At 47.3% G+C, this 13,580-nt stretch overlaps 1 protein-coding gene across 1 annotated transcript; it reads left to right on the top strand.

The window, feature by feature from the left end:
• Window positions 1-334: 334 nt before the first annotated feature.
• DNAAF9 (dynein axonemal assembly factor 9) lies at window positions 335-12,903 on the top strand (the record flags this gene model as incomplete). The annotated part of the gene is made up of 8 exons (XM_048483028.1): window positions 335-493; window positions 3,989-4,114; window positions 5,092-5,129; window positions 6,122-6,257; window positions 8,658-8,744; window positions 10,036-10,142; window positions 11,294-11,368; window positions 12,698-12,903. Coding segments are annotated over 8 exons (934 nt in total), but the record flags the coding sequence as incomplete, so codon positions are not given.
• Window positions 12,904-13,580: the final 677 nt, after the last annotated feature.

The raw sequence follows: 13,580 nt of genomic DNA, 5'->3' as shown, positions 1-13,580 counted from the left end.
TCTGAGTGCCACCTCTGGCACCCGTGCCATAGGTTCGCCACCACTGCCCTAGACCCCTTTGAGCCCCCAGTTGAAGAGCCCGTCACCCTCTGGCCTCTAAATAAATGTGCTGCCATTCCAGGCTGCTTCTTTGAGGCCAAATCTCTTGACAGCCTCTCTTGAATTGTCAGACTGTCAGTGCTTTTTGTTCAACTTGAACAAAGTTCAAGTTGAACTTTCTGTTTGATGCTTATGGTTTGGAGAACAGCAGGGGCAAAATGCGGCAAGCTTGTACCGATACAGAAAGCAGCAGAAATGACTGGACTATATTATGTTTGTGTTATTTTTTTTTTAGGTGGCTAGTTTATCGCCAAACAATGGACAGCCCCGAATGCTTCAGCGCTGCCCACTTCCAAAAGTACTTGACAAGCGTTCTGGAATCTCAGCACAGCCGAAGTGCTCGCCTCTCAGCCTACAGCCGGAAAAAAATGAGGTTACTGGTAGTTCTGCAAGGGTAAGGAGCCGTCTTCAAGCTGTGTACGGAATGTGGCTAGCAGTTACCTTCGTACGCATTGTTTGTACAGCTAACATGCAGTGCGGGTCAAAAAATCTAAACTGTGGGGCCATGTGCAGATAGGAGAAGTACTCCTACAAACGAGGAGGGCGGATTTCCAGGTTTGCAAACAAATCAAAACTTGGGGTGGGGGAAGAACTGTGTAGTTGATTTAAAAACCACTTAGCCGTGATCCATGTTGTGAGGGGCACACCTTTTAAAATGTTCCATGGGAATGTCAACTCAATGCATGGCAGCTGTGAAAAAGGCAAACTCTATGCTGGGGATAATTAGGGAAGGAATTGAGAATAAAACTGCAAGGATTGTCATGCCCTTATATAAAGCAGTGGTGCGACCGCACTTGGAGTACTGTGTTCAGTTCTGGTCGCCACACCTCAAAAAGGATATTGAGGAGATAGAAAAAGTGCAGAGAAGGGCAACGAGGATGATTGAGGGACTGGAGCACCTTCCCTATGAGGAGAGGCTGCAGCGTTTGGGACTCCTTAGTTTGGAGAGGAGACGGCTGAGGGGGGATATGAGGTCCGAGAGTCCTATAAAATTATGCATGGGGTAGAAAATGTTGACAGAGAGAAATTGTTCTCTCTTTCTCACAATACTAGAACCAGGGGGCATCCATTGAAAATGCTGGGGGGAAGAATTAGGACTAATAAAAGGAAACACTTCTTCACGCAACGTGTGATTGGTGTTTGGAAGATGCTGCCACAGGAGGTGGTGATGGCCACTCACCTGGATAGCTTTAAAAAGGGCTTGGACAGATTTGTAGAGGAGAAGTCAATCTATGGCTACCAATCTTGATCCTCTTTGATCTGAGATTGCAAATGCCTTAGCAGACCAGGTGCTCGGGAGCAACAGCCGCAGAAGGCCATTGCGTTCACATCCTGCATGTGAGCTCCCAAAGGCACCTGGTGGGCCACTGCGAGTAGCAGAGAGCTGGACTAGATGGACTCTGGTCTGATCCAGCTGGCTTGTTCTTATGTTCTTATGTCTAGATGCTTTTTGTCTTTTGCCACCAGTGCACGTGTTCCACAAAACAAACCCCAACAACTGAACAGATGCCCGGGGAGAAAGCCTTTTCCCCTTTTTTCTTATCTTTTCTAAAGCCTTCAGACGCAAGAGTGAAATACCTGTGCCTGGCGTAATAAATCTCAGGCTTTGAGTATGGGAGGTCGTAAAGTCAAATGTGTTCCAAGTAGTCCCAAGATGTCAAGTGAAAAGCTCTCTGGCTGCTTCTTCCGGTGCCTGAAAGCACTTTTCCATCCTGTATTTTGGATCCACTGCTTTTGATCTGAAGGGGTAACGAACACACTGCGGAAGAAGGTTGGACGAGCGTTGTCCCTTGACTGGAGCACCGTGAAACCTTTCTCAGGGAAAAGTTCTCGTGCCCAGTGGCATTCCAGACTAAACTTCGGCATCTTAAAGAACACCTAGATGCATTTCCACTTAAAATGTTGAGTAGCTGAGTCCCAGGTTCCATTTGTAAGACACAAAATAAGCCCTTTAAAAATGCTTTGGAGGGGGGGGGGGTTGCCTCCAGAGGCTGAGAACATTCTTTTTGATGTGTTGTAGCTGAAATGTACACAGGAGACACACAGCACACAATATTTTGACCTTTTGACAGCATAAGATCATAGTTTCTGATTATGATTATTTTGCGGTCAAGTCACAGCTGACTTATGGTGACCCCGTAGGGCAGTGATGGCGAACCTTTTTGAGACCGAGTGCCCAAATTGCAGCCCAAAACCCACTTATTTATCGCAAAGTGCCAACCCAGCAATTTAACCTGAATGCTGAAGTTTTAGTTTAGAAAAAAACAGTTGGCTCCCTCTTCCTCTGCCCCACCCGCTCGAGCAGGGGCCAGCCTGCTCTAGCCTCCAGCAAGTCCCGCATGCACTGCTCTGTGCCTCTCTAGCATCTCTGCCTCCTCTGTGCCCGCCCCTCGGGCAGCAGCCACCCGGAGCACAGGCACCAGGTCTGCCAGCCGAGTCCTCCCTACTCACCATGGTGCGCGCACATTGAGCTCAGTGGCCCCGGCCAGCCTAGTTGTGTGTGTGTGTGTGTGTGTGATTTTCTGCCTCCCACATGATGAACTCTGTGCACGCGTGCCCACAGAGAGGGCTCCGAGTGCCATCTCTGGCACCCGTGCCATAGGTTCGCCATCACTGCCGTACGGTTTTCAAAGCAAAAGTAATTAGGTGGTGGTTTGCCATTGCCTTCTTTTGGGTTACGACCCTGGTATTCTGTTCTTCTTGTTTCCATGTTGCACACCATACCTTGTTTGCTTGGTTGCCCTCTGGCCATTGTGTGGGAAAGGATTTTGGCGTAGAGGGGCCATTGGTCTGATCCAGCAGGGCTCTTCTTATGATCTCATTAAAAGGGACACAAACAAATTCATGGATGGGGTGCTGTGTGGTTTCCGGGCTGTATGGCCGTGTTCACAACATTAAGCTCTGATGTTTATGCATCTGTGGCTGGCATCTTCAAGAGGATCCTCTGAAGATGCCAGCCCTGGAATCACAACAGCATCAGAAATGCTACTAGAAAATACATACCCGCAACACTAATGATTCGACGTGAAAGCCTTCGACAATACAAATCCATGGATGACTGGGATATCAGTGGCTACTAGCCACGATGGATATCTTCTCACTCCAGTACAAGAGGTAGTAAACCTCCTCACATCAGTTGCTGGGGAGCACAGGCAGGAGGGCGTTGGCATTGTGATGCTTCTCGTGGGCTTCCTAGCAGGAACAGAACACTAGACGTGATGGGCCTTTGGTTGGATCCAGCACGATGGAGAGCCAGTGTGGTGTAGTGGTTCAGAGCAGGTGCACTCTAATCTGCAGAACTGGATTTGATTTCCCGCTCTGCCACTTGAACAGTGGAGGCTTATCTGGGGAACCAGATTAGCTTGTGCACTCCAACACATGCCAGCTGGGTGAACTTGGGCTAGTCTCAGTTCTTCGGAGGTCTCTCAGCCCCACCCACCTCACAGGGTGTTTGTTGTGGGTGCGGGGAAGGGAAAGGAGATTGTAAGCCCCTTTGAGTCTCTGCGGTGTTGTGTGGTTTCCAGGCTGTATGGCCGTGTTCTAATAGCATGCTACTAGAACACGGCCATACAGCCCGGGAACCACACACGTCAGTGATTTTGGCCACAAAAGTCTTCGACAATACCCTTTGAGTCTCCTTATAGGAGAGAAAGGGGGATATAAATCCAAACTCTTATCTTCTCCTTCTTCTTCTCTTCCTTCTGCTTCCGATCTAAACACCTTGCCTCAGTCGCTGTCGTGATGCCAAATGTGTTTCGCCTCAGGAACCAGGCCACGAGCTGTTCCTGGAATTGGGCTTTATCGTGTCCACGGCCCAGGTCAGCTGACGGTGGCCCGGTTCCCATCTGGCCTTCCACTTCACAGGTCCTCCCCTTTGTTCCCTCCGCAGATACACAGACGTGATCGACGTGGTGCAGGCCCTGCAGACTCACCCGGACGCAGAGGTCAAAGCCGCTTTTATCATTGGCGCCATCTCCACTTGCGTGGAACCGCTGAGCTGCTACATGGAGCACAGGTACGCGCTCGAAGCCAGTAATATTGGGGAGCTGCTGATCGAGTGGACACGTGCAAGCTAGACTCATATTGCTAAGCACAGGGAGGTGGTTCCCTGCACTCGATTTGGACTCCGGGAACTTGCAGTAGGGCAAGGCAAATAGAGTGGGCTCCACGGAGCGGAAAACTAATCTTGAAAAGTGATGTTGGCTCAGTCGGATCCGGAAAGCAAAGTATTTATCAGCCTGACAAGGGAGTTTGCGAGGAGGCCGAATGTCGCCTCCCGAGTGAGAGCTCGCCAGTTTCAAGATGAGGAGCTTCCAAATGTTGCAGGGCTCAGCAGTAGAGGCTTTTCACATTGCCTGGTCCTTTCAACTGCATGGGCATCCTGGCCATGAGCCCTCCCCTGCTTTTGCGCCCCCCCTCCCCCTCCGGACTGCTGCCTGCAGCTCTTGCCTGCTCAGGAGGAGTGGGACGCAGTCCTCTTTTGCTTAACCAGCAAATCTGGCTCTCCCAACCCATGTCAGTTAACACGGCTTAGCACAGAGCCCGTCGGCATCTCCTGAAGCAGTCTGCAACCTGCGGCTCTCCAGATGTTCATGGACTACAAATCCCATCATGCAACTTTGGGAAGCAGCATTTTCTAAAATCTGAGAACGCAGCTAGGGAGATTCACTCGGCTCCCTTCCAAATATCCAGACTTGCCAACCTCCAGGTGGGGCCAGGAGGTCCCCTGGAGTCACAGTTCATCTCCAGACTGCAGGGACCATTTCCCCGGGAGCGAATGGCTACTTTCAGTGGCAAAGTCTACAGCAGTGGTGGCGAACCTATGGCACTCCAGATGTTCATGGACTACAATTCCCAATTGGCCATGCTGGCAGGGGCTGATGGGAATTGTAGTCCATGAACATCTGGAGAGCCGCAGGTTGCAGACTTCCGTCCTAAAGTCAGCAGCATTTAAGATTTTGCTTCCTCTTGTGTCTCTTTCTCTGCTTCCAGATATCTTTTCCCCAAGTTCCTGGACCAGTGTTCACAAGGTAAATCCTATTTTAAAAATTTCCAGTGAGAATAAAGTCATGTAAGTCTTTGAGGTAACCCATGGCGGTTGGTGCTACATTCTCACGCTGTTCAAGGTAGAACTTGTCAGGTCTAGGCAGGGTGGGAAATCGGCTTTCGTTTCTTTTCTCCCCCCTCCTACAAAAACTAAGCATCGAGAGACAATCTTGGGTTCAGCACAGTTGAAGGCTGTGGGAAGCCAGGCACACTCAACCCAAGAGTGGCTGCTCCATTCCCTCAAAATTCCTCTCTATCTAATCTGGAGGAACCGGGTTTGATTCCCCGCTCTGCCGCCTGAGCTGTGGAGGCTTATCTGGGGAATTCAGATGAGCCTGTACACTCCCACACACGCCAGCTGGGTGACCTTGGGCTAGTCACAGCTTCTCGGAGCTCTCTCAGCCCCACCCACCTCACAGGGTGTTTGTTGTGAGGGGGGAAGGGCAAGGAGATTGTAAGCCCCTTTGAGTCTCCTACAGGAGAGAAAGGGGGGATATAAATCCAAAACTCTTGTTCTTCTCTCTCTCGTGGCAACGGAAAAGTGTAGAAGAAAAAGGGTTTTGTTGCTGTGTCTTAAAGAGGTCCACTAGAAGGACTGGATCTCAAACCCTCAACTCTGTTCCACTTGGGAGCCAGAGTGGTGTGATGGCTAAAAGCGGTGGACTCTGGAGAACCAGGTTCGATTCCCCACTCCTTCCACATAAACTGTGGACTCTTAATCTCATGAACTGGATTTATTTCCCTGCTCCTCCACATGAAGCCTGCTGAGTGACCTCGGACCAGTCACGTTTCCCTCAGAACTCTCCCAGCCCCACCTACCTCACCAGGTGACTGTTGTGGAGAGAAAAGGGATGGAGTTTGTAAGCTGCTTTGAGACTAGAAGAAATCGGCAGCTTTCCTGACATCCACCCTAAGCAGGTCATCTTGAAAAAGTTGGGTTTGAAGGGGCAAGTTCACCGCTAGTGTCCACACGCAGGTTTGGTGAGCAACGTGGTCTTCACGAGCCAGACAGCCGAGCAGAGGAACCCGCCGCTAGTCCAGCTCCAGCAGCTCATCCGAGCAGCGAACCCGGCCATCTCATTTATCCTGGCGGAAAACGGGGTTGTGACCAGGTAAGGTTGAAAGTCCAGTAGCACCGTAGAGACAAAAGAGATTTTCGGGGTATGGGTTTTTGAGAGGTGAAAGTTCTCTGATGAGGTGAGCTTTGAAGGAAGCCCATGAAGACATAAGAACTAGCCTGCTGGATCAGACCAGAGTCCATCTAGTGCAGCACTCTGCTGCTCGCAGTGGCCCACCAGATGCCTTTGGGAGCTCACATGCAGGATGTGAAAGCAATGGCCTGCTGCTGCTGCTCCCGAGCACCTGGTCTGCTAAGGCATTTGCAATCTGAGATCAAGGAGGATCAATATTGGTAGCCATAGATCGACTTCTCCTCCATAAATCTGTCCAAGCCCCTTTTTAAAGCTATCCAGGTTAGTGGCCATCACCACCTCCTGTGGCAGCATCTTCCAAACACCAATCACACGTTGCGTGAAGAAGTGTTTCCTTTTATTAGTCCTAATTCTTCCCCCCAGAATTTTCAATGGATGCCCCCTGGTTCTAGTATTGTGAGAAAGAGAGAAAAATTTCTCTCTGTCAACATTTTCTACCCCATGCATAATTTTATAGACTTCTATAAAGACATCCAAAAGGATCTATAAAGACATCCAAAAGGATCTCAGCTTTTACCTAAAGAACCTGAAACTCACCTGGCCCAGTGGTTAGGCTGTTGAGATTGAGTAGATGGGAAAATCACTTTTGAATCTCCGTCCTTTCATGGAAGCTTGCTTGGTGAATTTTGGCAATCTCTCATTTTCTCTCACGCACAACAACCTTGCATGTTGGTTGTTGTGAGGGGAGAACAATGTTGTAAGTTACTTAGATGTCCATTGGAAAGGAAAGCTGGGGGGTGGGAGGAGGGGGAACAGGGTGAGTCGGAAGGGATTACGTTGCCATCTATTTTTGTAGTGCTCCTGCAGCGTATATTGTTTCTGGGCATTATTGTATTTTAGTTTTTGTATCGCTCTGTTTTAAACGTTTTTATGGATTGTATTTATGAATTGTGGCGAGCCGCCCTGAGCCCTGGAGGTATAGGGTGGGATACAAATTTGAAATATAAATAAATAAATACCCTGAAAATGTTTGTGGTCTCAAAGGTGCTTCTGCTCTAATCCTGCCTCTTTGGAAGAGAAGAGAAAATTTGGTTCCAGCTCTCTTCCTCCCCTCCTCCTTTGCCGCTCAGCGGTTGACATGTCCGCGTCTTCCAAACTCTTCTTCTCTAGCTATATATTCTGAGACTCTGTGGTTCACCAAAGGGACATATTAAAAAAACTGAAAACTCCAGTCAGCTTTTTCTTACAGCGTTAAGGGACTGTTGTTGGTCTGGGGTGTCGTGGAGTTTCCAGGCTGTATGGCTGTGTTCCAGTGTTCCATCTCGAAGATGCCAGCCCGGGATGCAGGCGAATAATCAGGAGAAAATGCTACTGGAACACCGCCATACAGCTTCGAAACCCCACAACCCCCCAGTGATTCCGGCCGTGAAAGCCTTCGACAACATGTTGTTAATCTGTCTGACAAAATGATTATTGGGTCTCTTGGAAAATACTTCAATCGATTTCGATTTCGAATACCTTTAATGGCATATAAATAGTTTAAGATTAACATTGCAAGGTAATAACAGCCTTTACAACTTCTGGCCAGTTAAAATAACACCATTAAAAAATTTAGCCACCGCTTCCAACAGCTCGTCGTTGTGGCTGTTTAAAAGATATATAACCTTCTGTTTATCTGTAATGCCTTCACTTCCATACAGGAAGGGGATTATGTGCTTCTTCCTACCTATCTCATAAAAAGGACAATTCAACAGCATATGAGATACTGTTTCCACAGAACCCATGCCACACGGGCATTTCCTTTCTTTATGTGGGATTCCAAGGTGGCGTCCAAGGCTAAAGGAAGAAGGCAGGGCATTACACCTAATGGAATGGAAAATACTTCTCATATCAGGGAAACAACAAGCCCTACTTAACAGCAAACTATACACCACAGTATACTGTGTCTCAGAAAAAGGTATTGCTACGGTCAGTTGAAATGCAGCGGATGAGAAACTTGTATGCTTCCTCATTAGAATATAGTCCTGAATGAATATGAGAATTCTCATTCATTTTTCCCCGCTGCCTTAGTCAGAACCATTATTTTGCGTATTATTGGACGTGGTACTTTGATACAAGAGCATTTATAGTTCATTGAACGACTATCACGAATACTTTACAAGCAGGACTAGGAGGACCTAGGACCCAGGTGGATCATTCTACAACAAAGAAGGTCCAGCATATTGTGTTCTGTGGCCCACAGGAATATACAACTCTACTAACATTTTTTTCTGAGACAGACTAAAGTATAGATCACAGTGCTTACGATTTGGCCAAGTAACTTTGTGGATCATTTTGAAACCTTTCTTTCTCTCTGGCTAGGAATGAAGATATCGAACTAATTCTCTCCGAAAGCAGTTTTTCAAGCCCACAGATGCTGACTGCTCGCTACTTAACTTATCCTGGCTGGTAAGAAACTCCTTATTTTGCAAAATGTTGCTGCTTTTATTGGCACGCGTGTTACAAAGTGCCGTTAAACTGTGCCCCCATTCATTCTATCTCTTTGACTAAATCACTTAGTTAATGAAATTCTGCAATCAGCATATTTAGATATATCAGTTCGATTAACTTTTCGCTCTCTTGATTCTCCGTTTTCAAGTTAATTTTAGCCAAAATTGGGGCGGTCAAGAGGGCAGAACTGCCACCGCCTGGTTCGTTCCTCTGGATGAGGGTGAATAACTCTAGCGTGAATCCCTCCGAAACAGTTGAGATTTAGTAACTTCATAGGGAGTGGGTTGTGACACTTTACGATCCCTTTAAAATGTTTCCCGCCCCTTTCCACAGTCCCTGGTGTTCCTCATTGGCGCCATTTTCTGAGTTCGAGCCAGCCGTCTCACACAGTACCGTGCTTCCCCGAAAATAAGACAGTGTCTTATATTAATTTTTGCTCCCAAAGATGCGCTATGTCTTATTTTCAGGGGATGTCTTATATTTCTGTGTTCTGTTCGTCAGGCATGCTTCCAAACAAAAACTTTGCTACGTCTTACTTTTGGGGGATGCCTTATATTTCGCACTTCAGCAAAACCTCTACTACGTCTTATTTTCTGGGGATGTCTTATATTCAGGGAAACAGGGTATTTCTATCAGGTTTTTTTATGTTAAATTCAGGGGGTTGTGACTTCATAGCTATGTAGACATGGCCCCTAGTGAATTTCAGCACAGCGCTTCGAAACCTCATAGCTACGAATTTAAAAAAGAAGTTTAAAAAGATGGAATAACCACAAAATGGCAGCCAGTAAGCATTTTTGAGGGCAAGAGTGCTGACAAATAGGGGTTTTTGAAAATGGTTGCAGGGCCACAGAATTTGATCCTGTGGTGCATTTCCAAATAATGGCTCATAACACTGAAGCAAGGAAGTATTTTTCTGTTGGTGTTAGCAGAATAGATCCACGGGATCCAAGCGCCATTTTTCTTTCCATTGCCACTGAAAGAATCACCCAAGTCTGCATTTCTGGGCAGGCACATTTCTCATATGATTCTCCGTCTAGGGGCCAAAGGGGTCTCCTTCCGATTTGTTTTACACACTCCATTTGGGTAGAATCCCTGAATGAGGTTTCGCTGGGGAAAACCATCTGTCGATGCTTTTTAAAGAAGAGCCCATCTTTCCAAAGGCTCCAGAAATTGTTTGCAGGGTCTTCGACCTGGGCCAGGATTGGAGAAGTAACGTCCGCATGTGATTTGTTTCATTTTTCACATCCAGGTACGAAGGCAAATTTCGATCCGGTTCAGTCATCCCTCCCATGGTCCAGATCTGTGTGTGGTTTAGCCGTCCTCTGGAGAAAACACGCTTTGTGGCCAAATGTAAAGGTGAAAAGTGGTTTTGTTTGTTGGGAGGCAGTTGACATAGGACAGCCGTTTCATAGTTCCATGGGAATGTCAACTCAATGCATGGCAGCTGTGAAAAAGGCAAACTCTACGCTGGGGATAGTTAGGAAAGGAATTTATAATAAAACTCCAAGGATTGTCATGCCCTTATATAAAGCAGTGGTGCGAATGCACTTGGAGTAGTGTGTTCAGTTCTGGTCGCCACATCTCAAAAAGGATATCGAAGAGATAGAAAAAGTGCAGAGAAGGGCAACGAGGATGATTGAAGGAATGGAGCACCTTCCCTATGAGGAGAGGCTGCAGTGTTTGGGACTCTTTAGTTTGGAGAGGAGACATCTGAGGGGGGATATGATTGAAGTCTATAAAATTATGCATGGGGTAGAAAATGTTGACAGAGAGAAATTTTTCTCTCTTTCTCCCAATACTAGAACCAGGGAGCATTCATTGAAAATGCTGGGGGGAAGAATTAGGACTAATAAAAGGAAACACTTCTTCACGCAACGTGTGATTGGTGTTTGGAAGATGCTGCCACAGGAGGTGGTGATGGCCACTAACCTGGATAGCTTTAAAAAGGGGCTTGGACAGATTTATGGAGGAGAAGTCAATCTTTGGCTACCAATCTTGATCCTCCTTGATCTCAGATTGCAAATGCCTTAGCAGACCAGGTGCTCAGGAGCAGAGGCAGCAGAAGGCCACTGCTTTCACCTCCTGCATGTGAGCTCCCAAAGGCACCTGGTGGGCCACTGCGAGTAGCAGAGTGCTGGACTAGATGGACTCTGGTCTGATCCAGCAGGCTAGTTCTTATGTTCTTATGTGAAGTTGTTAGCTGTGTGCCTTCGTTGTTATCTTAAGAAGGCAGTCTTACTTCGGGTGTGGGGGGGGGGGATTAGCTGGAGACAGAGTGTGATAGGGGATATCTGAGATTTATAACCTATATATACTTGGATGGTCCTGGATTAACACTCTCAAATGAGCAGGCAATTGTCCAATTGAAAGGTTTTTTTAAATTAAATAGGTAATGCAAACCATAACTATATCTCAAGCAATTGTTTTGGGCTTTCTCACCCAATATATGACCAAGGAAGGCCGGAATGATGACGTTATATACGTGTGTGTTTTTAATTTTCAAACAGCTCTGAAGTCCTCCATTAAGTCAAGTCCTTTCTCTGGAAACATATACCACATCTTGGGCAAAGTAAAGTTTTCAGGTAATCATTATGCACTTTCCTTTACTTTTTTCCCCCTGCTATGGTTCTCAGAGCCTATCTCTGATGTAATCATGCTCCCAGAACTCCCAGTGTGGTCCAAAGAAATTTATTCTCTCCCTTTCTCCCCATTGGAGTCCCAAAGCAGCTTATGCTTTTCTCCTCTCCACCATTTTCTCCGCCCACCAAGTAGGTTACAGGTGAACTCTAATCTGGAGAATCAGGTGTGATTCCCCCACATGACTGGCAGGTTCCCATGGATGAATTGGAGTTCTTTCTCCACTTCTCCACATGAAGCCCGCGGGGTGACCTTGGGCCCGTCACAGTTCTTTCAAGAAGAAGGATTTCATAGAATCATAGAGTTGGAAGAGACCCCCCACGGGCCATCAAGTCCAACCCTCTGCTATGCAGGAAGACACACTCAAAGCACTCCCGACAGATGGCCATCCAGCCTCTGTTTAAAAACTTCCAAAGCAGGAGGCTCCACTACCTTTTGAGGCATCAAATTCCAATGCCAAGCAGCTCTTACTGTCAGGAAGTTCCTCCTGATGTTTAGGTGCAATCTCTTGAACCCATGACTCCTGGTCCTACTCTCTGGAGCAGCAGAAAACAACTGCACCACACATCTTCAACATGACATCCCTTCAAGTATTGAAACATGGCTATCATGTCACCCATCTTTGTCACTCTCCTCTGGATCCATTCCAACTTGTTAATATTTATTTGTTTGTTTGTTTGTTATATTTATATACCGCCCTCCCCGAAGGCTCAGGGCGGTTTCCATCAACAATAAAACTTTAAAACATCGTATATATAATTTATCTAAAATACATAAAATATTAAACGATAGATGGCTTCAGCTCTTCTATTCCCCTTTATGAACCCACATGAGGCCGGATGTTTTTATGGCTAGTTGACATCATCCAGGCTGGCCAAACGCCCGCGAACAGGTCCGTTTTACAGGCCCTGCGGAAACTTTGTAAGTCCCGCAGGGCCCTGATCTCACCTGGAAGCCTGTTCCACCAGGTAGGGGCCAATATCCTGTGATTGACCCAACATTACCCAGCAAGCTTATTGGCAGAGTCTGGATTTGAACCTGGGTCTCCCGGATCCTCATCAGATATTCAGAATGTCCAACTGGTGTCCAGGACACCACAATGCTGCCTCTCCTATATGAAGGTCCTTTGTGTTTAGCTTGCATAGCAGTGCAAAACAACCTCCCAAACCTTAATTTTATGACCCAGTGAGGAACCAGCACTTGCATTTCATTAGGGGGCAGTGTGAGCGTCCACTGTTTTTAAAATCAGCCCTTGGTTTACAACCTTATGTCAGATTCGGATCGGCTCGTCGAAGTCTGCCACAACACTTCCTCCAACTCGCTAAGCCTGGTGCCCATTCAGGAGGGGCCGAGCCCTCCTCCTGATTTGAGAAACGAGAGCCGAGACCACGGCGGACTGCAGGAGTTCTTCCTGGTCTTTGTGGGCTGCTCCCTGAAGGAAGAAGACATCAAAGACTGGCTGAGGACGACTGCCAAGCAGGTATGTCCTCCTGGAGTTCCGCACTCACAATGAATCGGTCTGTCACTTGCTGTCGCTTTTGTGGAGGACACCTGGGTCGGTGGCTTCAGTTGAGGCCTTTCCAGGCTGGGTTTTCGGTAGCTGTTGTTCTTCTTGTAGGACACTGCAGGGATATCATTAGTCACAGATGGCGAACTTGATGGAAACGTGACATAAGAACATAAGAACTAGTCTGCTGGATCAGACCAGAGTCCATCTAGTCCAGCTCTCTGCTACTCGCAGTGGCCCACCAGGTGCCTTTGGGAGCTCACGTGCAGGATTTGAAAGCAACGGCCTGCTGCTGCTGCTGCTGCTTCTGAGCACCTGGTCTGCTAAGGCATTTGCAATCTGAGATCAAGGAGGATCAAGATTGGTAGCCATAGATTGACTTCTCCATAAATCTGTCCAAGCCCTTTTTAAAGCTATCCAGGTTAGTGGCCATCACCACTAACAGTCGTCTACCAACAGAAGGGCTTACTAACAAGTGGGGTTTTCAATCGTGTGTGTTAAATCCGGGTCACCATCATAGGATACACCAATGCTCTTTGTGCGACCTGACAAGTATTTTCCTTTTTTCTCCTTTTCCCCTTTATTCCCTCTTCCTCCCATCCTTCTCAGTTATGTCCTTTTCCCTTCCCTTCTTCCTTTTCGTCCCTTTT

Source organism: Sphaerodactylus townsendi, unplaced genomic scaffold (genome assembly GCF_021028975.2).
Source record: "Sphaerodactylus townsendi isolate TG3544 unplaced genomic scaffold, MPM_Stown_v2.3 scaffold_435, whole genome shotgun sequence".
Taxonomy (NCBI): domain Eukaryota; kingdom Metazoa; phylum Chordata; class Lepidosauria; order Squamata; family Sphaerodactylidae; genus Sphaerodactylus; species Sphaerodactylus townsendi.
Note: the sequence above shows the minus strand (reverse complement) of the source record. Positions and strands in the feature narration are given on the sequence as shown.